Source organism: Chenopodium album, chromosome 16, assembly GCF_948465745.1.
Source record: "Chenopodium album chromosome 16, dcCheAlbu1.1, whole genome shotgun sequence".
NCBI lineage: Eukaryota > Viridiplantae > Streptophyta > Magnoliopsida > Caryophyllales > Amaranthaceae > Chenopodium > Chenopodium album.
This window is the reverse complement of record NC_137849.1, coordinates 40237141-40261740: the sequence shown is the minus strand read 5'-3', so window position 1 is coordinate 40261740 and position 24600 is coordinate 40237141. Positions and strand designations below refer to the sequence as shown.

The following is a 24600-nucleotide window of genomic DNA, read 5'->3' as shown; positions in this document are numbered from 1 at the left end:
CAATAAACAATTGCAATTTGCAACTTTCCACCAAAACACCTAAACTTGTTTCTTGATCAAAACCCCCTAATTCTTTCTATGTTGTTATCAACTATAAATTTCAATTTCGCCAAAAAATCTGCTACTTTTTTCTTGGATTTTAATGTTGCCAATTTCATCAAAATTTCTGCAATCCAATCATCAAAATGGAGGATTTTCAAACTTTACAAGAGATCCGCTGTGAATTGATTCCAATTTCTTCTGGTTCTGATGCTCCCAAAAGTGCTCTTTTCTTTCATCGGTTAGTTTAAATAATCTCCATTTTCCTTTTTATTGAACAATTTTGATCGGTTTATTATTGTATGATCGTAATTTTTTGTAAATTGGACGAAATTTTGTGTTATATGCTTACAGAATTTGAGTCTGAAGTTGTAATTTGTAAGGTATTGGGAATTAGGGTATTTGAATTGTAGTTCAAATTTATGTTTTATGAAGTACTGTGATTACATTAGCAATGTACTACTTTCATGTACTACATTAGCAACTACAATTCAAATACCCTGATTTTGTATAAAGTATTTTTCGCAGTTAACAGATGTTTAGCTAACAACAGAATTTCCTCAAAACTTGAAAAGAATTTTACTTCTTCGGTTTGTGAATATTCCATCTTGTATATATTTCTTGAAAGCTAAATAATTACTGCAATTAACTATACACGGGTTTCCAGAACAAGGTACTGATTCCGTTGACCACGCTGACATACGTTATTGTTTCTATACACAGCAATGATGTTGCAACTGTACAGTGTATAGAATGTGTTAATAATGGACTGCCTGTCAAACACAGTTATCACTGCTCAAACAAGTGTTTCCGAGATGCATGGAAGAACCATTATTTGCATCATCATAGTGCAAATGTTAGCAATGCTTTTATCAAGGATAATAAAGCACGGGGAACTCTAAATAGATGTAATTCTTGGCCACCTGGTGATATGGTGTCATGGTTTGATGAAAAGATACGAGTGGTTATACCAACAGGGAGGATGTGGGTTAACAAGTTGGGCCCTTCAAATGCTTTAATACCATCAGCTGATGGTGTTGGCATTAGTTTTAAGCTCCAACCTGAAGCTGCAGTGTGTGCAGATGAGGCCTTTGCTGTGACAGACCCTACCATTCAGAGGCTAAATTTGTCGTCTCGTTCTCTTATTTGGCTACCAGATTCACCGAAAACTGAGAACCATGACCTGACTAAAAAGGTTTCAAAAGCTGGCAATTTCAATGTTCTAACTTATAATATATTTTCTGACATCTGTGTTTATGTGGACAAATATCCTTACTGTCCTGAATGGGCTCTAACATGGGAATACCGCTGAAAAAATCTGCTTCGTGAATTGATAAAGTATAATGCAGATATTTTGTGCCTTCAAGAGGTAATGACTCAGATTTTCATGGACATTTGCCATCCTACTTGTTTATGCTTGATACTGATAAGAGTGTTAGTCATGTCTGTAAAATTTGTCATACTGTATGAAGTGAATAATATCTTTACTTGTATGCAGTACTTGGAAAGGGTGAAAGTTGTTGTCATATATATTGTGTCTTATGCAGGTTCAGAGTGATCACTGAGAGAAATTCTTCAAGCCAGAGCTAGAAAGTTTTGGCTATTCTGTTGCCTACAAGAAAAAGACTAAAGAGGTATTTTTCCTAATTTGTTGTTTCTACTTCTTGTTATGCTAAAGACTGATCTTTTCTGCTTCTGGCTGGCTGCATTAGGATATTGTTGGACTACTCTTAGACTCTTGTGTGCTAAAATGCATTCTTGAGTTTGAATAAGAATATATGTCTAGACTCTGGGGATGATCAATGAATCAACTGGTCAATAACATCTTCTTAAGATTTAGTGTTGAGTGGCCCTTAGGCTATTCTTATGTCTTTTATTTTATGTATTTTACCCAGGTTTACACGGGTAGTGGTTATACAATTGATGGATGTGCCACGTTTTACCGCAATGACATATTTAAGGAGGTTATGTCCTATGAAGTAATGTTGACCTTTTCTAGGGGATTTTGTGGACTTGTAAGGATGCTATGTTTATGATCTTTCCGCCCTTGGTTATAGCTTGAGTACAGTAAGTCTGCATTGTCACTTATGGAAAAACTGGAACCAGGCTTGAGGGATCATGCTAGAGTTCGACTGATAAAGGTCTATATTCTTATTTTGTTTGTTCGTGAAATCGTGTCGATTTGGATTTTTTTCCTAAAAATTAGAAATTTTTGTTTTCAGGACAACATACCTCTTGCTGTCATATTGGAGGTGGTGGGCAATTTTGCTGATAGTGCTGCATCTCTTTCCAGACTCTGTGTGGTGCTGCTCGAATTTCTGTTATTTATTGATTGTGTTGGATACAGTTTGTTTATTAGATGCTCAATTTTAGGTTAATGACCATATTTTTTGCATTTCCAAGATATTTCTTTCTTAATACGCAGGTTAATACTCACATATATGCTGGTAAGGGATTCCCAGATGTGAAGTTACTCCAGGGTTTTTTAGATTTTGGTATTATCTCTATAATTTGATGTCGGCTTACAGAACCTTGACTTGAGGATGTTTTTGTACGCAAAGGTTTCTGATCTTGTCAATGAAACAGAAAAGACTATTGACTCAAAGATGCCTCTCTTTATCTGTGGGGATATGAACTCTTTTCCTGGAAGGTGAGACACCTACATTCAACATGAGGACGAATTGAATTTTACTGACATGGATTTCATGGTGAATAATGGGCTTTCTTGTTTGTATAAGAGTTTTAGCTGACAGTACTTGTTAATATATCTGACAGTAGTTGCTAATACTGATCTACTTATTATTTGATCCATGCTTTCATACCTTTCAACGGTCTAAAACTCTAAACTTCTTCTGTGCTAAACCTTAATTTCCATTGTGCTTGTAAAATGCTTGTATGATACTCTACTAGTTTGCTACCCCTACCTGATTATGAGATAGTAATGAGCTGCTGTTGCATGAGTGCCTTTTTACTGAACTACTTGCTTCCAAATATGAAGTGGATTGTTATTGAACTTAATGCTTGCAAACCAATAAAGTTGCCCTTCCTGCTATCTGTCAGTCTTCAACTGATGACTTGCAGAAGTTGTTGTAAGTTGTGATGGTACCTTGATGATTTGTTGGTAGCTTTTTAAAGACTGCATAGGTTTAAGTCCAATATGTAGTAAAAAGTGCTTAGTTATTGTGATTGTTTGTGAATTGTCACTGCTCTATATTTAGCAAAATATTGACAGGCTATTTGCTGTAAACTGTGTAAAATGGGAGTGATTATTAATGTTAATTGAGGATAGTTACCCTAAATTATACAATCAATTAAATAATCAAAGCCTTAAACCCATAAGTGGACCAAAAAAAAAAGGGAAAGAAAGATTATCTGTGAACTGGAGTTCTCATCAGATGTTAGCAAATTAGCTAGTTACCATGCTCTCCACCTATTACAACTATTTTAAATTTATCAGAAAAAGATCCGTTCAAAATCTATTTATATCAATCATGAATGTATAGTTTCTCATGATCTGTTTCTTAGAAAAAGATCTGTTGTTGCAGTGATCCTTATGTTCTGCTCACAAAGCATGAGGTGGATATTGCGTGTGCAGAGGCACCTGACCCACTATGTATATTTCAGCATCTCAAACTTCACCATTCAATGAAATTGGTAACTTCAGATTGATATTCTTGTATCTTTTTATGATTTTTGACACTGTACCTCAATTCTTTTATGTACGCCGTTTATGTAGTAGTTATGTTGTGCCTGATGGTACTGATTAGCTGCTGCGTTTCTCTTTTATCCCAAAATTTTTCACCATGATTATATTTTGTTACAGTGAGTACTTCGTTGCAGGCCAGTGCATATGCGTCAACATTTCTCAAGCATCTCAATGATATCAAAAGAAGAAGGATGAAAATGAAGCATTCTAAAACAGGGGAGCCTCTTTTCACCAGTTTGACACCTTTTTATGGTAGCACCTTGGATTATATCTTTTACCCAGGTATTCTTTCATATTATGCCTTTGTCGTATTGTTTGCCAAGGTCTAAATTTGTTTTGTTCCCCTTCCTGCTATTTACAAAGTCATCTTTTCTTGATTCTTGGAAGGGGTAAGGTTGTGTGATTCCTAAACTTCCAGACCCTGCCATCTTCTTTTCAGGAGCCTTATCCAATGGATTGATGGTATAGATTGTTATCTTCTTCAAGAGTCGTAACTTTTCACAACCTCATAATCCACTTTATTATAAACATCACCTTTCTTTAGACTGTACGTGTTTTCATTTGGGAGCACATAATCATAATTCTTTACAACAGGAATGTTGTTGCTATGCAGTAATACTGACTGGTACTTTGCTAGTCAAAGATTTTGCTGCTGAATGATTTTTTTGACCCGTGTGTCACTAGTTATTCATTGGTTTCTCAACTCACTCTACCAAAGGCGTGTCATGTGCTAACCTACCTACATTTTTTTTTTAACTTCATTAATAAAATTAAGTCACCATTCTTTAAACTTTAATTAATTGCTACTGTCTGATATATTCATCAACTTGCATTTACTTCTGCTTTATAAAATAGTTTTAGTTAATTCTATATTTTGTTCTTACAGTGGATAGCTTGGAAGTCGAAGGCCTCTTAGTGCTCCCTGAATTTGAGAGTGTGGGTAGAGCGCTTCCCTCCCCTTTCTGGTCATCAGACCATATTGCGCTCATGGGAAGTTTTCGAATTACAAGACCGTTTCTTGGGTGAAATTGCAATGTGCACATGATGGTATGTTTAGTGGCTCTTGAAGTTGCACTTAAACATTTAGTAAAGATCTCATCATGTATTTTTTATTACATATGAATGTATTTTTTATTACATGTGTTTCTCATTGAACATTGAAGGCTTTAGTAGTGCTGTCCGCTACCCAAATGATGGACTTATGATCTTAGAACATCGGCTATATATCCTTAATTAACTACATATTCTTCTGGTGTCTGATGTTTCCCAATTGGTTCTTTAAAGATCATCTCATGAAATCCAGATATCTAATGATGATTGTATTCTTCTTAATCATTTTCACTCTACTTTTTTCAGAGGCTCTGTTTAGAGAGAGAAAGAGAAAGAGAAGAAGTAACCTTGTGTCAGATAGCAGCCATAGCAGCTTTGGCACAGCGTATGGCATTGTGAGAGTCTGAATTGCTTCCGCGTAAGTTTTTTTAATTGGGAAAGGCGAGAATGAGGAGAGCACACGTTATTATACAATAGCTAATTAATGAAATGGTGTGTTGAAGGCGAGTATGAAATTTCCGATTGGTGAAACATTTTCGTTTTGTGTTTGTGTTTGTGTTATGAACTTATGATGCAACTTCCTTTAAAGTTCTGTTGAATTTAATTTAAAAAGTCTGATTGCACTTTTTAGAGGTGTCAATTGGCTGAATTCAATCAACTTATTCTCCTTATCTACTTGTAAAGTACGGTAATTAACTTATAATAATAATAAAGTACTTTATAGTTTACGGGGTATATATTACTCCGTATTTTGTATATGGAGTAAATGAGATAATTGTTAAAGTAATAATTCCTTTTATTTCAAGAATCTACATAGGTTTTCTAATTTCTATTTTACATAGTTTTGTCTCTCATTTCCAAAATCTATAATCCAACATAACTTTATGATGTGCATATTTTGTTGCTCTTAGCTTCTCGGGTGCAACTAATAATAAATAACGCAAAATGATGTCATACTTCATTAACCCAAAATTTCAGACTTTTTTTTTAAAATTTTAAGCTTTTAACACGCTAGATCATTAGATTTTGTTTATAAATATACTCTTTCATTATTCTTACCTTCTTAATCAACAGTCGCCCGTAATAATTGAATACCTAAGCAAGTAAGCATAAATGTATAATGTGATTGTGTTAAAGCGAACGATAGCTAAATAAATATTAAAAATACAAAACGAGATACCATAAAATTGCAAGAATTTTGTTTTTGTATCTTTTTTTAGTTTTTTTTTTTTTTTTTTTTTTGAAGAAAGAAATTTGTTTAATTACTTCCAAAAATTTATATTGGGAATGAAAGAAAAAGGGGAGAGCGCATTCTATATAAGAACGCTAAATAACGAAATGATGTGTTTCCTTGAAGGCTAAGAAAAATAAGAAAATAAATAAAGAATAGTACTGTATGTTTTAATATATAGGGTGATTTGGTTATCAGACATCTTCAGACCTACCAAATCATTGGATTATCATCTCTAAACAATGGAAGGCGACGAACCAAGTCAATAACATTGTATTAAATTTATTGATAAATTAACATAAAAAACAGAAAATAGTCAATAATCAATCTCGTAGTCAATTCGGCATTCTATTCATTATCCCCCCCCCCCCCCCCCCCCAAAATATTAAACAATGCAATTTGCAACTTTTTACTAAAACAAGTTCTTAAGTGATCAAACAAGTAAACAACACCAAGTCTTTATTGTTTTTGCAATCAAAATCATCAAAATGCATCATCAAACTTTACAAAAGATCCACTGTGAATCGACACCAAATTTTTCTGGTTTTGATGGTTCTAAAGAAGCTACTTGTATGTTCTTACATCGGTTAGTTTAAATGATCTTTGTTTCTACTTTTGAACAGCTGTGAATCGATAACATAGTTAGACTCAAATTAATTTCATCGATAACATCATTAATTTCTGACATCTGATTGTTATTGTCACTACCATTAACTTTACACAGGTTTCCAGAACAAGGTGTTGATAATGCTGACATACGTTATTGTTCTATACAAATCAATGATGTAGCGACTGTGCAGTGTATAGAATGTGTGAAAAATGGATTGCCTGTCAAAAACAGCTACTGCTCAAACAATTGCTTCCAAGATGCATGGAAGAACCATTATTTGGATCATCGTAATGAAAATGTTAGCAATTCTTGCAACGAGGATGCTGAAGCAAGGGGAAATTTGAATAGATTTGATTTTTGGTCACCTGCTGATATGGTTTTATGGCCTGATAAAATAGTAGAAGAGTTTATTAAGCGACAATCTGAAACTGCAGTGTATGCAGATGAGACCTTTGTGACAGACCCTGCCATTCAGAGCCAAAACTTGCTGTCTCCTTCTCTTTATTGGATTCCAGATTCACTGAATACTGATATTACTGAGGTTGGCAATATTACTGTTCTAACTTATAATATGTTGTCCGACATCTATGTCTATGCACACAAATATCCTCACTGTCCCGAAGAGTTTCTAGAATGGAAATACCGCGGGGAAAGTCTGCTTCATGAATTGATACAATATGATGCAGATATTTTGTGCCTTCAAGAGGTAATGACTCAGATTTTTCATGTATTTGCCATCCTACTTGTTTATGCTTGACTTGCCTGTTAGTCACATCTGCAAAATTTGTCATATATTGTGTTTTGGCAGGTTCAGATTGATCACTTTGTGAAATTCTTCAAGCCAAAGCTAGAAAGTTTTGGCTATTCTGCTGTCTACAAGAGCAAGAATAACGTGGTATTTTTCCAAATTTGTCACTTTTCCTTATTGTTGGGCTAAAGACTGATCTTTTCTGCTTCTGGCTGGCTGCATTAGGATATAATTGGACTTATCTTCTTAAGAGTTAGTGTTCAGTGGCTCTTAGGCTATTCTCATGCCTTTATTTTGTATTTACCCAGTTTTACACAGGTAGCGGTTATACCATTGATGGATGTGCCACGTTTTACCGCAATGACAAATTTAATGAAGTCGAATCCTATCAGGTAACATTAACTCTTTCCAGGGTATTTTGTGGACTTATAAGGATGGTGATGCATTATGTTTATGATCTTTTTCCCCTTGGTTATAGCTTGAGTATGGGATGCCTGCATTGTCACTGATGGAAAAGTTGGAACCGAGCTTGAGGAAACAGGCTACAATTCGATTGGTTAAGGTCTATAATCTTATTTTGTTTGTTCATGAAATCGTGTAGAATTCGATTTTTGGATTCCTGGTAATCAGAAACTTTTGTATACAGGACAATGTAGCTCTTGCTGTCATATTGGAGGTGGTGGGAAACTCTGCTCAGAGTGCTGCAACTTATTCCAAATTCTGTGTGGTGCTGCCTGAATTTCTGATACTTTTTTTTTATTATTAGATGCTTAATTTTAAGGTTAATGACAATGTGTTTTGCATTTTCAACAAATTACTTTCTTAATGCACAGGTTAATACTCACATATATGCTGGTAGGGGATTCCCAGATGTGAAGTTACTCCAGGTATATTGGGATTTTGGTATTATCTCTATATTTTGATGTTGGCATACAAAACATTGACTTGAGGATATTTTGTATGCAAAGGTTTCTAATCTTGTCAATGAGATAGAGAAGACTATTGACCCAAGAATGCCACTCTTTATCTGTGGGGATATGAACTCTTATCCTGGAAGGTGAGACACCTAAATTCAGCATGAGGATGAGATTTGAATTTTTCTGACATGGATTTCATGGTGAATAATGGGATTTTATTTTTTAATGAGTATTAGCTGACAGTACTTGTAAATATATCTGATTGCGCCCATTCCAGCATTTGCTAATGCTGATCTACGGATTATTTGATCCATGCTTTCAACGATCCTCTGCACTAAACCTTAATTTCCATTGTTCTTGAAAAATGCTTGTATGATACTGTTAGTCTTCTACTCAAAACTTATTATGAGATAAAATGAGCTGCTGTTGCATGAGTGAGTTTTTACTGTACTTCTTGCTTCCAAATTTGAAGTGGATTGTATTGAACTTCTTGCTTGCATGCCTTATAAAGTTTCCCTTCCTCCTATCTTTCAGACCTTAACTGATGACTTAACTTGCAGAATTAGTTGTTAGTTGTGACGAGACCTTGATGACTTATCTTGATGGTTCAAGTCCAAAAGAAGAAAAAAGAGCTTAGTTACAGTGATTATTTGTGAATTGTCACTGCTCTATATTTAGCAAAATATTGACAGGCTAATTGCTGTTTACTTTTGTTAAACGGGAGTGATAATTATTGTTGATTGAGGTAATTAGCTCATGCTCTCCACTTATTACAACTTCAAATTGAGTAAAACAAGATTTATTAAAATCTATTTATATCAGTCATGAATATATAGCTTCTCATGATCTGTTTCTTACAAATGATCTGTTGTTGCAGTGATCCTTACGTTCTGCTCACAGAGCGTGCAGTGGATATTGCACGTGCACAGGCTCCTGATCCACTACGTATATTTCAGCATCTCAAACTTCACCATTCAATGCAATTGGTAACTTCAGATTTGAAATTCTTATATTTTTTATGACTTCGACTCTTGTATGTACGGCATTCTTGTAGTAATTATGTTGCGTCTGATGCTACTGATTAGCTGCTGCATTTCTCTTTTATCCCAAAATATTTTCACCTATGATTATTTTTGGTTACAGTGAGTTTCTTCATTGCAGGCAAGTGCTTATTCTGTAATAAGGGCGGAACCTCTTACCAGTTTGGATTATATCTTTTACACAGGTATTCTTTCAGATTTTGCCTTTGTCGTATTGTTTGTCAAGGACTCAAGGTCTATAATTTCTCTGTTGTGTCCCCCTTCTTGCTATTTACAAAGTCATCTTTTCTTGATTCTTGGAAGGGGTAAGGTAGTGTCGTGGTTCCTAAACTCCCAGACCCTGCAAATCTTCCGTTCACGAGCCTTATCCAATGGATTGATGGTACATATTGTTATCTTCCTCAAGAATCATAACATGCTTTACTCAATTACCTTAAAAACCGAAAAAAATTTAGAAACGAGCACTTGATTTTGGACAGAGGGAGTATATGTTATTAATTTTTCAATCTCACTCTACCAGAGGCGTGCCATGTGCTATCCTACCTACTGTAATTAAGTCACCATGATCTAAACTGTTATAAATTGCCACTGCTGGCTAATTTATTCATCAGATTTTATTTACTTCAGCTTTTAAAAAATAGTTTTAGTTAATTCTATACTCGTATTTTGTTCTTACAGAGGATAGTTTGAAAGTTGACGGGGTCTTGGACCTCCCTGACTTGGAGAGTGTGGGTACAGCGCTTCCCTCCAATTTGTGGTCGTCAGATCATATTGTACTCATGGGAAGTTTTCAAATCACAAAACCGTATTATGGTGAAGTTGCGCATTTGCATGGTTCATATGATGGTATGTCAAAAAATATTATGTACCCTGGTGAATAAAACTGCATTAAAACATCTACTTCCTCTGTTTCTTTGTAGTTGTAGATACATCACTTTTGAAATAAGGAAGTTTAAAATTGGGGTGTGCTAAACGCAACCTAAGTTTACTTGACGTAACCCTTTTTCCCTTAGTTTTTAACCCTAATGGAAATATAAAAGTTATCTTTTCTCCTCACCCTTTTCCCCTTATTTTTTAACCCTAATAGAAATATATAAATTATCTTTTCTCCTCCTCTTTCAACTTGATAAAGAATCTGAATAAATGTAATACTCATTGGGATTACAATGGATGATAATTTTGATCTGGAAGATTTTGGAATTAATGTAAGTTTATCTATTTCTTATATTTTTTTTCCAAGTACAAAATATCAAGATTATGGACGAACAATTGATATGAGTACTCTTTTAACACAAGTTGCATGATTATCTGTTGTGGCATGTTATATGCTTTTAATGAAATGATATGCTTTAATTTTGATATCATACATGAATAATAAAAGGCTTGAAAAAGTATTGTTATATGCTTTTTACGAGGCTTGAAAAATATAATTTTGATATGTTATATGATTTTTTTTTTTTTAATGTTGTTTAACTTTGATAGGATGATGCATACATTGAAAAAGTATGTGAGAATGCAATTGACTATAGTGAATATTTTACAACCACAACTATATTTCCTTCTAGAAAAGCCATGCTTGATTGGGTCATAGAAGTTGGTAAAATGCACAATATGGTCATTATCATTGCTCGTTCACAATATGGAGAAGGTCATGGACTAGGTACGGCAAAAGCTACCTTAACTTGTGAGAGAGCCGGTAAATATAGGCTCAGCAAGTCTGGAATTCCCGTGGATGTGGAAAAATTTACAGGAACAAAAAAAATGATGTGTCCTTTCAGACTTCAAGCAAGAGAGCATGTTGGTGGTGGATGGAGTGTGTTTGTCCGCCATGGTATACACAATCATAAACTTCCAGACTATAATGAGGGTCGTGCAATTATCGGCAAGTTGAGTAAAGATGACCTATCATTAGTACAAGAGCTTTCAAAGTCTCATGTACAACCACTTCAAATTATGAATATTTTGAAAACAGTGAATAAAAAGACTCTGGTTACAGTGAAGCACATATACAATGCCCGTCAAAAGTTTAAAACAGAGTCACTAGGAGGTCGATCTGTGATGCAACAACTTATGAAACTAATTGTTGATAGGCTACATTCAGTGGCATCGGGAAGAAGTAGGCACGGATGTGGTAAGGGATATATTTTTTGCACATCCTAATGTAATTAGTATGCTGCGTTTATTTCACTACGTTTTGATAGTTGATTGCACCTACAAGACAAATAAATATAAAATGCCTTTTCTAGAAATAGTTGGCATGGTTCCCACAGGTAAAAATTTTGCTATTGGATTTGCTTGGTTAAAAGATGAACAAAGAGGGAGTTATGAATGGGCTCTTAGTTGTGTGAAACAATTATTTGATCCAGATAAATTACCAGGTGCAATTGTAACTGATAGGGAATTGGCTCTTATGAATGCTATTGCCATTGTATTTCCCAATTCTTTTCATCTTTTATGTACTAGGCATATTCAGAAAAATGTGGAGAATTATGTGTGCAAGTTGACAAAAAATCGACTTATTGTGAATGCTTATGTGAAAAGGTGGCAAAGAGTAGTAGAAGCTAACACTATTGCTATGTATGAGAAAAGGTTCAAAGAAATGACTACCGCTTTTGCTAAAATGCCTGCTATCCTCAAATATGTGAATAAATCATGGATTATTCCATATAGAAACAGATTTGTTCGATCTTATACGATGAATGTTCTACATTTTGGAAACAGGACAAGTAACAGGTACTTAATTAATTTTATAAGAAATCTATATATATATATATATATATATATATATATATATATATATATATATGAAAATAAGTAGATTAATAATTTTTCTCTTACTATCTAGGGCGGAAAGTGGGCATTCATCATTAAAATGTTGGTTGAAGACCTCGACTGGGAGTTTGGATACCATATGGCCTAAAATTCACTCATTTTTAGAGTCACAAACACACGAAATCAAGGCAACTTTTCAAAGGTCGCAAAACAGAGATCCCCATGTCACTGTATTACGACTCTTCATGTTTTTAAGAGGCAAAATTACTCATAAAGCTTTACGCTTACTTGACAATGAGTATAAACGGATGGAATCTGTTGGTGTGGATGATAGTATTTGTGGGTGTTATTTGAGAAAGACACATGGTCTTCCGTGCGCGCATGAGATGATGGCAATGGAACGTGAATGTAGGAGTATTCAACTTTCAGATATTCATCCTTTTTGGAAATTGCTTAATATAGATGATGCCTCTTCACAAGATATGCCATCAAATAAATTTGAATTTGAGTGTCAACATGATATTGATAAAGTATTACATTCATATTTTATGGAGATTTTGAATTAACCTGAAGATAGGAAGAAAAAATTGGCAGCTGAATTAGAAAAAATGATTTATCCTGAATTCACAAGTTTGAGAGAGCCAGAGTGTAATGAAAATAACAGAGGTCGTCCATCAACAAAGAATAATTCTACAAAAAGAGACCCATGCAATTGGGAGTACACTGAACAAATGTGCTCTAAATATTCTAAAACGACAATCACAGGTCGTGGTCGTGGTCGTGGACGATCTTCTTCATCTGCCTCTGTTCCAGGACGTGGTAGGTCTTCTTCTTGTGGTCGTGGAAAGTCTCCTACACATGTCTCTTCTAATAAAAGTGTTAAATCCTCAAATAGTTTCCAAGGTCTGTCTTTGAATGTTGCTCCATTTGCTGATGATCTACCTTTGCCCATTCTGCCTTTTGTTCAGTATATCCATAATGTTATTGGAGATGGAAATTGTGGGTATAGAGCCATTGCTCGATGGATGTACGAGGATGAACATCGATGGCCAACCGTGAGGCATGAACTAGCTATTGAAATTGAATATAGATATACCTTGTATTTTGATGTATTAGGGGAACGTGACTGTAACAGGACTTTGCAATCCGTTCAACATTACGTGGGACCAGCACCAAAATTTTACTGGATGAGTATGATTGATATGGGTTTCGTCATTGCCACTAAATATAATGTTGTGGTTGTTAGTTGGGCAGTGGACCAGTCTTTAACCTTTCTACCCTTAGTTGCAGAAGAAGGAAAAAACTCTCTAGAACGGATTATAACACTTGGGTTTTTAAAGTCATCTGAGCACTTTATAATGGTATGTGTATTGTTGGTAGTATATTTAATTTAATTCAATGTTACTTTGCATCTAATTAACTTTATTAATTGAACAGATTGAGATGAAAGAGGATTCTCCGCTTCCACCCATATATCCATATTGGCGCCATCATCATGCTAGTGTCAATGGATGGGACATACCTTTGCAATCAAGAATTAATCAGTGGCACAAAATTGCAAACGTTCGAGGACATTAAACAGTAGCTTAGCTTGTTTGAAAAAGTTTGTTTTGTGTTTCAACTACAACATTAGAGATTAATTTAAGGAATTATATTCTATTGATTTCATTTAGTATTATGTTTTGCACTATTTAGGAATTTAAATTTTAAGTGCTAAGTGATTATAATTTTTTTTATGAGGGAAAAGATAGCAATTATTATTGAAAAATTAAACAAGTCCAAATCCGCAGCCCCTGACTATTTCAAGAATTATCACATTTAAGTACAAAGTACTCTGTATAATTTTACAAATTCCAATTGTATGACAGTATAGATGCATCATAATTGAGCTACTAAAGCATCATATTTAGTACATGCAACAGAGTTTAACTCAAAGCTCAGGCACAAACGTTCCGCTCCACATGGAATACATACAGGTGCATCTTATATAAAGAACCACTAAAACCCAATAAGTTATAGAACTGAGAACACCATCAACAGTTCAACACAGACTGAGATAAATCGGACCACCCGGCGCTGGAATTGTTAGTTTCCAATCAAAAGTGCGAGGTCTTTTGTTCCATGCCCGTTTTCCTCCAACTTCCTTAGGCTCCTCTTGGGCTTCCTCCGGAATCTCTTGAGTAATGTTATCAGGTAATGGATCTTGAGATGCCCTCACTAATGCACGTTTTGCTCGAGCAGAAATTGTAATTTGCTTATTATGTAGCCGATTTTTCTTTCCATCGACCATCTACATCCAAGTAAAAATTAGATAATGACAAAATTACGGAGTAACTATTTAACAGTGCCAACTCTTCCAAGTTACCACTCCATTGTCTTATTACATTTCAAGAAAGAAATTATAAAAGGGGTCACATACTACTTACTTTATTATATGGAGTACTATGCAAATAACATAATATACACTTCTAGGGAGTATGTATTTAGTTATCAAGTAATCTTGAAATCACTTCGGTAAAATCTAATTAATGAGGTCTTAAAAAGAATCATAAATTTGCATTAGGCACCATACACTAGACAAAACGAGGTCATCAATATACTAAGCAAGCTTATAACATGGAATAATGTAGTTGTCCAAGATGCTTATGTTAAGGTTAGAAGAAGAAAAGGGAGAGAAGAAAGGTTAAGGTTTCCAAAAATAGAAAGATGATAATTTTATTTTGTGAGTTTAAGTGAAAAATTAGAGAAAAGAGAGAAAGAGAGGCAAGTATTGTCGGCTCTACTAATGGCATATAGTGGACCCCACTATTGGCTAATGGCCATGGAGAAAGATATTAATTACATACTATATCACAGCAGAAGAAAAAAAACTGTTGTTATCATCCAGTCCTTTCAGGACCAATGTTCTGTTCTCATGTTCTCTGATCTTGGTTATTGCCTTAATATTTCTAGCTTAGTTTATGTTTGCTGGACTTTTAATTTTCACTTTTCCCCAAAGCATATTGTTATTTTCCCTTCCAGCAAGATGGTTTGGGTTTTGCATGATTTGGATGATTTGGTTTTAAAAGCTTTAAGCCTGTAATATAATTACTTCGTTTTCTGAGTAAAAAAAAATATCACAGCAGCAACATGACAACACCACAACACCAGACTGCATCATCACCAAAACAACAACAATTTTGGGTCATAAGTCACTAATTTTGGGTCATTAGTCACCAATTTTTGGTCATTAGTCAATACTACTACTACTCTACTCTACAAGAACTAGTATACTATTCAAAATCTTCAATTCAAATAGCAATCACTGAAATAGCAATTTCGGATAAGCCATATGAGACAGTACCCTAAATTTCATTACTAAGGCATGAATTAGATGCCTCTATTACAACCCACTTATATGAAACCTAGTCATCTATTATATCCCAGCTACATGAAATATCTCCATCTGTTTTAGCCCAACTATATGAAATACTCAATCTATTTCACACAAGATACTCAAATTAGATGATATTAAATTATACAAAATATATGAAATACTGCTCTTAACCAACAATTTACCCAATTTGTTTTTTTTAAAGGACCCAATTAGATTTTTTTTTAATCAATTGAATAACAAAGATTGAATACAGAGTACTAAACAAAACCAATAATCATCAATTTGATTGACAAAAAATAACCCCAATTATACACTTGCATCTAACCCCAATTATATACATAGTACAAAAAATACCAATAATCATGAAATTCAATTGAAAAAAAAAACAAAAAAACGACCACAATTAAACAGATAACACCCACGAAATCAATAATCGCATCAAATTCGACTGAAGAAAACACAATAAATAAACCCTAATATTAATTAAAAACTTAGAGGAACAAAAATTATGATAATTGTGAGATTATACCTTAACAACAATGGGATATTGACGAAAATTCGATTTTAATTGCCCCTTTTTCGTCGAAAGAACACCAACTTTGCAACCATGGAATCATTTTCAATTGTTTGAGTTTTTGCTGCAAAAGAGTCGTGTAAAAATTAAGGGGAGGATTAGTGAGCAGTTGAAACAACAACATAGGGAGAAGGGTATTTTGGGGATTTCAAGGGGGTGTGTTAAGTAAATAGGGGTTGTATTTAGCAACCGTGTTAAAATTAGATGCATCATTTTCTTTTTTATATTTTCCATATCACATGTTTTTTATTTCTAACTCTTTATTTCCTCATCTCCAAAAATCACCTAAGAATCCATGTTTTACAAATGATACAACTAAAAAAAACAGAAGTAGTAAAGATCTCATCATAGAAGCTGTGTTAAGAATGTATTATAATTATTACATGTGTTTCACATTGAACGTGGAAGGCTTTAGTGGTGCTCTCCACTGGCCAAGTGATGGACTTGTTATCTTAGAACAATCGCGATACCCTAAAGAAACCACATACTACGTATATATTCATTTGGTGTCTGTGATGTTTCCCAATTGGACCATCTTATGATGATGATGATAGTATTCTCCTAAATCAATCATTTTCACTCTACTTGTTTCAGATACTTTGTATGAGGGAGAAAAAGAGGAAAAAGGAGAAACCTGGCTTCGGAGTTCAGATGCAAGTTTGGAGGGAGGAAGTAGCAGAGCAGCTTTGGCACAGCGTGTGGCGCCGTGAAGTCTGAATTCCTTCTGCCATCATCCTCCATTTTACTCTGTTATTTTCTCTCTGGAAGTTCAAAAATGTGGAAGGACCGCGAAAGATTTTGGTTGATAATACTTTATTACCGCATACCTTTTTTTTTTTTAAAAAAAAAAAAAAAAAAAGAAAAGATAGCAGAGATTTTATTACCTTTTTATAAACGGAAAAGATAGCATGGCTTTTTCTCAAGTATTTCTATTGCGGGATATATTTTGAGAGTATCATAGGATATATTTTGTTCCCTATTTTATGCCTAGAATATCTTGTGAATATATTTTAGGTAGTTTCCTAATCTATAAAATTAGGGAATAGCTTGTATTATATATTTTGGCTGAGAGTAATTAATGAAATCCAAGCTCTGATGTTTTACACAATTTGACATGGTATCAGCCGCTCAGGTTAATTAAAACCCAAAAACCGTGGTCGGTGACAGTCGGTGACAATACTTTACTACCGTCGCCATCAAAATTTACCATTTCCACCGTGATTGGGGGTTGTGGAGTTGGAACTTCGGACACTCTTATCAATGGTGGATTTTCTAAAATATTTTCGCCAGAACAATGGAAGGCTTTAGCAAGTTTAATTGGTAATACAAAAAGTAATGATGTTTGGTTGAATAATGGTTCGTTTGACAATAGAATGTGGATTATAGACAAGGGCTTCTAGACATGTCACTTGTGATGATATGTGGTTATTTGACATTCATGATGTCTCGTTTTGTCCGGTTGGTCCTCCAAATGGAAAATCAGTAATGGCCACGAAGGAGGGTTCGGTCCGTTTGTCGACCAAAATAGTTATTAAAAATGTGCTTTTTGTTCCGGAATTGAGTTGTAACTTAATTTCAATATCGCAATTGATTGATGATATGCATTGTATTGTCCAATTTAACTCTTCTATGTGTGATATACAGGATTAGTCGGGGGACTTGATTGGAACGAGTATTAGGCGAGATGGACATTTCTACTTCAATGGAGCAGAGTCAGTGCAACATGTTTCAGTGAATTCGACTTCTTCTACCTTGGAGTTATGGCATAAAAGAATGGAACATCCGTCGGAAAAAGTGGTGAAGCTTCTTCCTCCGGTACGTCATTGTAAGAGTGATTTGAATAAAGCATGTGAGGTGTGCTTTCGTGCTAAACATCAAAGAGACAAATATCCTGTAAGTGAAAACAAGACTTCTAGAATTTTTGAAAAGGTTCATTTTGATTTATGGGGTTCATATAGACACCCTTCTTCTTGTGGTGCTCGTTATTTTTTGACAATTGTGGATGATTTTTCCCGTGCGGTTTGGGTTTATTTACTCGTTGATAAAACCGAGGTGTTTCGTATGTTTATGTCGTTTGTTGCCATGGTTGATAGACAATTTTCTCAAACAATTAAAATAGTTCAAAGTGATAATGGGACAGAATTTAATTGTTTGCGTGATTTTTTTAATGCCACCAGCATTTTGTTTCAAACATCTTGTGTTGGAACTCCACAACAAAATGGGCGGGTTGAGAGAAAACACAAAAATATCTTGAATGTGGCAAGAGCTTTGAGATTTCAAGCAATTTTACCAATTTATTTTTGGGGGAAGAGTGTTCTAGCGGCCGTTCATTTAATTAATCGAACTCCCTCCCATTTGCTACACAATAAAACCCCTTATGAAATTCTTTTTAATACTTGTCCCTCATATGATTCCATTCGTACTTTTGAGTGTCTATGTTTTGCACACAATCAAAAAACAATAAGGGATAAGTTTGCAAGTAGGAGTTGTAAGTGTATTTTCTTGGGGTATTTTTTTGGGAAGAAAGGGTGGAATCTCTTTGATCTCGATTTGAAAGAATTTTTTGTCTCTCGTGATGTAAATTTTTTTGAAGATGTGTTTCCTTTTCTCGACCCGGCTTCTTCAAATATAGTACCAGAAAATATTGTGCCTTTGAATGATGTTGTCGATTATGATTTTGCGGAGTATATTAATGAGAATGATAACCCGGCCTCAACATGTTGGGGACATGGTCGAGGGTGAGACCAGTAATGAAGAAGAAAGGGGGGGAGTGGGTGATGTGTCACACACCACTGTTCAGCCCGCAGGGAAGGCTGCGCCAGCAAGGCAGCAGCAGGCCACTCAAGAGTAGCCCTCCCAAGACCTAGCAATGGGCACCGCAGGCATCCTGCAGCAAATGGCTGCTGGCCACAAGGGGGTGCGGACCACACTGCTATGCCACCGGTCACCGAATCTGAGTAGCAAACTTCTTCACCCGCAACAAATTATGAACAATAAGCATCTTTGCCCGTAATCGAATGTGACCAACAAATTTCTCTTGAGCAACCTGTTGATTCAAATGCTATAGAATTGGGTCATGGAATGAGGGAGAAAATATCGTCAGTCAAGTTACGAGATTATGTGACACATACTATTCTTGCTCAAAGTCCATCTCAAGCATCGCCTAATACATCGTCTCCAACACATCCCTCAGGTACTCCCTATCCTATAGCACAATATATAAATTGTGACATGTTTTCTGTGAATTATCACAAGTTTCTTACAGCTGTTAGTTGTTTTGGGAAAAGATCCAAAATCTTTTAAAGAAGCCATGAAATCAGATGGTTGGCGACGTTCCATGAAAGAGGAAATAAGAGCATTGGAAGACAACGGGACTTGGACATTAGAGCATCTTCCTCCTGGCAAGAAAGCTCTAGGTAGTGAGTGGGTGTACCAGACGAAATTTTTGTCTAATGGTGATATTGAACATCTCAAGTCTCGTTTGGTTGTCTTTGGTAATCATCAACAAGAGGGCATTGATTATGGTGAGACTTTTGCTCCGATCGCAAAAATGACTACTGTTCGCGCCCTTCTTGCTATAGCAATTTCTAAAAACTGGGAGATTCAACAGATGGATGTTCATAATGATTTTCTACATGGCGATCTAGAAGAGGAGGTGTACATGAAATTACCTCCAGGTTTTGAGAGCTCGGATCCGAGCTTAGTGTGTCGTTTGAAAAAGTCTTTGTATGGTTTGAAATAAGCTCCAAGGTGTTGGTTTGCAAAACTCACTACGGCTCTGAAAGGGTACGGTTTTTTTCAATCTTACTCTGATTATTCTCTTTTCACATACACTAAAGGCAATGTTCAGATTAATGTCTTAGTTTATGTTGATGATCTTATTATTCCTGGGAATGATTCCGCTGCATTAACTGTGTTTAAAGCTTATCTTGGTGATTGTTTTAAGATGAAGGACCTTGGTCCTTTGAAATATTTTTTGGGCATTGAAGTTGCTCGTAGTAAATCAGGTTTGTTTTTGTGTCAACGAAAATACACCTTGGATATTATTTCTGAAGCAGGGTTATTAGGCGCGAAACCAAGTGGTTTTCCGATTGAGGAAAACCACAAACTTAGCCTTGCTAGTGGTGAGTTACTTGTGAATCTTGAGTCTTATCGCAGACTAGTAGGGCGGTTGATTTATCTCTCGGTGACTAGACCAGATTTGGCATATTCGATTCATATTCTTTCACAGTTTATGCACGAACCTCGGATTGAGCATTGGGAAGCAGCTCTCAGGGTGGTTCGTTATTTAAAGGGTACCTCGGGACAGGGTATTTTGTTGAGTGCAGATAGTGACCTGAGTTTGCAGGGTTGGTGTGATTCAAATTAGGCGGCGTGTCCTCCTACTCGTCGTTCGTTGACAGGTTGGCTTGTGTTCCTTGGTAACTCCCCTATTTCTTGGAAGACCAAGAAATAACCCACAGTTGCCACATCTTCTTCTGAGGCTGAGTATCGGTGCATGGCTTCAACCACACACGAGTTGAAATGGTTGAAGGCCTTGCTTTTGAGTTTGGGTGTCCAACACCCTAAGGCGATCTAGTTGTTTTGTGATAATCAATCTGCTTTACATATAGCTCGAAATCCAGTTTTTCATGAACGTACGAAGCATATTGAGATTGATTGTCACATTGTTCGTGATGCCATTATAGAGGGCTTAATTGCTCCTTCCTATATTTCCACTAAGGAACAACTTGCAGATATTTTCACTAAGGCGCTTGGGAAGACCCAGTTTGATCATCTTCTTTCCAAGTTGGGCATTTACAATCTCCATGCTCCAACTTGAGGGGGGGGGGGGGTATTGCGGGATATATTTTGAGAGTATCATAGGATATATTTTGTTCCCTATTTTATGCCTAGAATATCTTGTGAATATATTTTAGGTAGTTTCCTGATTCTATAAAATTAGGGAATAGCTTGTATTATATATTTTGGCTGAGAATAATCAATGAAATCCAAGCTCTGATGTTTTACACCATTTGACAATTTCTCATACTGAACGTGATTTAAGTTACTACACCATTGACTCGGGCTTTGCTCCAAGATGATACTTTGAATAATTTCATTTTTATATTAGATACTTTAAAGTTTAAAAGACTTAAAGAAGTTATTGGGTGCGGACTACGCACGAAAATATGCGTGCATCAGGCTTAGCTGATATATTTTACTTGTTGGCTGATATTTTCATGTATTGGCTGATATGGTTTTTGTGTTGGCTAACACTACTAGAAAATAGCTGAATTCCGACGGAAAAATTCCGTCTAAAACACCCCATTTTCTGTCTGAAAACCCGTTTCCGACGGAAATTCCGTCGGAAGAGGTTGTCGGAAAAGGTGTTGTAGGAAAATTGATGTTTTCCGACGGAAATTCCGTCGGAACCGGTTTTCCGACGGAAATTTTCTATTGAACGACAAATTCTGGCCCGGGAAAGTCCGTCGGAAATTTCTGACGGATATTATTCCGCCGGAAAATTCCGACGGAAATTCCGTCGGAAAATTTAATTAAAAAAAAAAAAAAACTGCATCCCCACCCTACAACCACCAACCCACACCCAGAACCACCAGCCCCCACCCAGAACCACTGCACACCGACCCCAACCACAAACCCATTCTTATCCCACCACCACCGACACTACCACACCAAAAATGAACCCCAAAACACGAAAATCAATCCCAAAAACACGAAAACACCAAAAAACTAAAATTAAACCCAGTAAATTAAACACTAAAAAACGAAAATTAAACCCAAAAACATGAAAATCAACCCTAACAAAACGAAAATCCCCCCAAAAATTGAAAATTAACACTAAAAATCGAAAATTAGCCCAAAAATCTTAAAATTAACAACAAAATCGAAAAAATACCACAGAATATAAAATCAAAACCTGTATATCTACATATTTAAACAGAATTTCGTTTAAAAAAAACGATAATTTTATTACAAGATATATATAAATATACAATTATCTAATAAAATTCATAAATTAACATAACAATTACAAAACAATTAACTAGACCTACAATCTAACCTAAATTAAAACTAGATCTACAAAACAAAAACCTTGGGAGTGGGTGGCTCAGGACGGTGGTCGTCGTAGGCTTTGTTGTTGTTGCGCCGTTGTTGGTGGGGATTGACATCGGTGGTCGTCGTAGGCTTTGTTGTTTTTGCGCCGTTGTTGGTGGTGATTGACATCGGTGCTTGATGTTAATGGAGAAAGGTGAGAACGAAGAGAGAGAGAGGAGAGGAGGAAAGAGAAGACAGAAAAGAAGAGAAGAGGAGAGGAGAGAGAAAGTGAAGGGGAAAGGGGAAAAAAGTGGCGGAATGTTGAAATGAAGGGGGGTGGTTTAGTTGTTTAGGGTTTCGGATTTTTTTTCTTTTTTTTTTAAATTAGTTTCCGACGGAATTTAGACGAAAAATTCCAACGGGTATAAATTCCGTCGGAAATTTAATTTTTCGACAAAAAAATCCGTCGGAAAGAACATATTTTCCGACGGAATAATTTTCCGTCGGAAATTTCCGATGGAATTTTTGAATTCGTCGGAAATATACAACGGAAAGAAAATCCGTCGGAAATATTGATTTTTCTGACGGATTTTTAGCTCCGTCGGAACCATTCCGTCTGTATTCGACCTGATTCTTGTAGTGTAATATATTTCTTTTGTTGGCTAATATATATTTTTTTTTTTAGTTTTTGATATGTTCCTTTTGTTGGCTGCTATTTGACATCAGTTGGCTAAGGGTTCGTTTGGCATTGCTGTGGTTTTCTGTTTTTTAGTTTTTTGGTTTTCAAACTCATATGATATAAGTCAAATAATTAAACAAAAATTAGTCAAACTTATTAAAATCATGATAATTTTGAAAACTAACAACAGAAAAGTGAAAACACCTTTTTCTTGTTTCCTGTTTTTGGTTTTTTGTTTTAAAAAAAACAGAAAATTAAAAACAAAAAACGATGCCAAACAAGCCCTAATATATTTGTTTAGTTTTGGCTGATATTTTTATTTTGTTGGCTGATATGTATATTTTGATTGTTGGCTTATATATTTTATTTTGTTGGCTGATATGTTTATTTTGTTGACTTACCTGTTGCTTTTGTTTGCTGATTTCATCCTTTTTTTGGTTGATATGTTCCTTCTTTTGAGTGATAAGTACCTTTTAATCTTTTATTGGCTGATATATTCCTCTTGTTGGCTGATATGTATCTTTTGTTGGCTCATACGTTTTTATTAATGTTTGTTCATATGTCCTAATGTTTACTAATATCATACATTATGTTCATATCAATTACTAATATGCGTTATTTGTTGGCTAATATAATTAACAACATATTTTCATTTACTTCTCTCTCCTCTTTCCCCCACTTCCTCTCTTTCTTTCTCTTGTTTCAAATGAGGATGGGGTTCATTTCATTTCCTTCTCTCTCATCTTTTCCACTCTTCCTCTCTTTCTTTCTCAAATCAGCACAAATCCTCACGCCACCCCACTAATCCCACCGCAACCACCAACCACCAAACCCACCCATCACCACCTCTACCTTAAGTCGAACCCACCGCAAATCACCAACCACCGAACCCACCTTAAGCCGAACCCACCCACCACCACCTCTACCTTAAGCCGAACCCACCACCATTTACCTTAAGCCGAACCCAACTCAAATCACCAATCACCATTTTGATTTTATAGGAAACACTACAAACCCATGTTTTTATTTATATAATAATGTGTCAAAAAAAGATTTATATAATAGAGTTATGGAAGAAACTGTAATAGGGACTATTAGCTATTTTTACTCCCTCCACCCCTTAATATAATTTTGAGGGATATCTCAATCTGGCTAGAACATCCTTTTCAACTCCAAAACTTCTATAAAAATCGAATCTCACCCCTAATAAGTTGGAAACCCCTATATCTCCCTTTTTTTCCCCATCAAATAACGATATTAAAACTTGGAAAGTTTGACCATCAAATGCCCAATATTAGTAAATAGTAATAATTTGGAAAGTTGGACCATGATTTCAATCCAAAGTAACCAAAAAAATTTCAAAAAACTAACCTACTGACGAGATTTAAAATCGACTCAAATAAATCACGATTTAGATTAAATTTTGTATGAAATTAATAATTTAATATAACTCAAATGTGAAATAGACCCGACTCGATCTCATCAAACTGAACCGAAAGATCCGAATTGACATCTCTAATTTGCTTCGTTTTAGGATTAGCCAAACTTGTACTTTTTTTTTGAACCAAGATATTGACGGTCAAGGGTAGAGGTTTCAATTTGATGTTTGGATCGGGTCTGATGAGGTTGGGTTGGATCAATTTTTAAACTTGAGTCATGTTAAATTATTATGTTCACGCAAGTCGAAATCTGAATCGAATATTTTTTGGGTCAGTTTCGGATTGGGTCGGGTGTGATTTTGACAGCTCCCTCAAGAGTCAAGAACCAGCTTTGCTCTCAACTTCTCAGACTATCTCCCATTCTCTCCTCATTTCCCCGC

At 35.4% G+C, this 24600-nt stretch overlaps 2 protein-coding genes, 1 long non-coding RNA gene and 1 pseudogene across 4 annotated transcripts; 3 read left to right on the top strand and 1 right to left on the bottom strand.

Annotated features, from left to right (window-relative positions):
- Positions 1–5653, top strand: LOC145585302 (carbon catabolite repressor protein 4 homolog 1-like; annotated as a pseudogene). The gene is made up of 12 exons (XR_014100629.1): positions 1–276; positions 695–1408; positions 1587–1673; positions 1935–2018; positions 2097–2180; positions 2262–2342; positions 2465–2516; positions 2599–2689; positions 3585–3693; positions 3880–4027; positions 4632–4792; positions 5102–5653. The product of XR_014100629.1 is annotated as a carbon catabolite repressor protein 4 homolog 1-like (transcript).
- LOC145585301 (carbon catabolite repressor protein 4 homolog 1-like) lies at positions 5101–11814 on the top strand. Its single transcript, XM_081642013.1, has 13 exons — positions 5101–5213; positions 6751–7342; positions 7445–7531; positions 7693–7776; positions 7863–7946; positions 8031–8111; positions 8218–8271; positions 8353–8441; positions 9179–9287; positions 9463–9526; positions 9645–9723; positions 10020–10187; positions 10824–11814. Exons 2-11 carry the CDS (start codon positions 7010–7012, stop codon positions 9653–9655), a joined length of 996 nt encoding a protein of 331 aa, XP_081498139.1. The 5' UTR covers positions 5101–5213; positions 6751–7009; the 3' UTR covers positions 9656–9723; positions 10020–10187; positions 10824–11814.
- LOC145584292 (PKS-NRPS hybrid synthetase cheA-like) lies at positions 10508–12679 on the top strand. The gene is made up of 4 exons (XM_081641165.1): positions 10508–10546; positions 10824–11472; positions 11612–12074; positions 12187–12679. Exons 1-4 carry the CDS (start codon positions 10508–10510, stop codon positions 12677–12679), a joined length of 1644 nt encoding a protein of 547 aa, XP_081497291.1.
- A 1208-nt stretch (positions 12680–13887) lies between these two features.
- On the bottom strand, positions 13888–16176 carry LOC145585300 (uncharacterized). Its single transcript, XR_014100628.1, has 2 exons — positions 16019–16176; positions 13888–14403 (listed from the first exon to the last, which is right to left on the bottom strand). It is a non-coding gene; the product is annotated as an uncharacterized LOC145585300 (long non-coding RNA).
- Positions 16177–24600: the final 8424 nt, after the last annotated feature.

Excerpts from the sequence above, each read along its gene's own strand:
- LOC145584292 (XM_081641165.1), top strand. The coding sequence starts at position 10,508 with ATGGATGATAATTTTGATCTGGAAGATTTTGGAATTAAT. Across the intron at positions 10,547-10,823 it reads TGGAAGATTTTGGAATTAAT|GATGATGCATACATTGAAAA; the intron begins GTAAGTTTATCT and ends TAACTTTGATAG. Across the intron at positions 12,075-12,186 it reads GGAAACAGGACAAGTAACAG|GGCGGAAAGTGGGCATTCAT; the intron begins GTACTTAATTAA and ends CTTACTATCTAG.
- LOC145585301 (XM_081642013.1), top strand. The coding sequence starts at position 7,010 with ATGGTTTTATGGCCTGATAAAATAGTAGAAGAGTTTATTAAGCGACAA. Across the intron at positions 7,532-7,692 it reads ACAAGAGCAAGAATAACGTG|TTTTACACAGGTAGCGGTTA; the intron begins GTATTTTTCCAA and ends GTATTTACCCAG. Across the intron at positions 8,272-8,352 it reads CAGATGTGAAGTTACTCCAG|GTTTCTAATCTTGTCAATGA; the intron begins GTATATTGGGAT and ends TTGTATGCAAAG.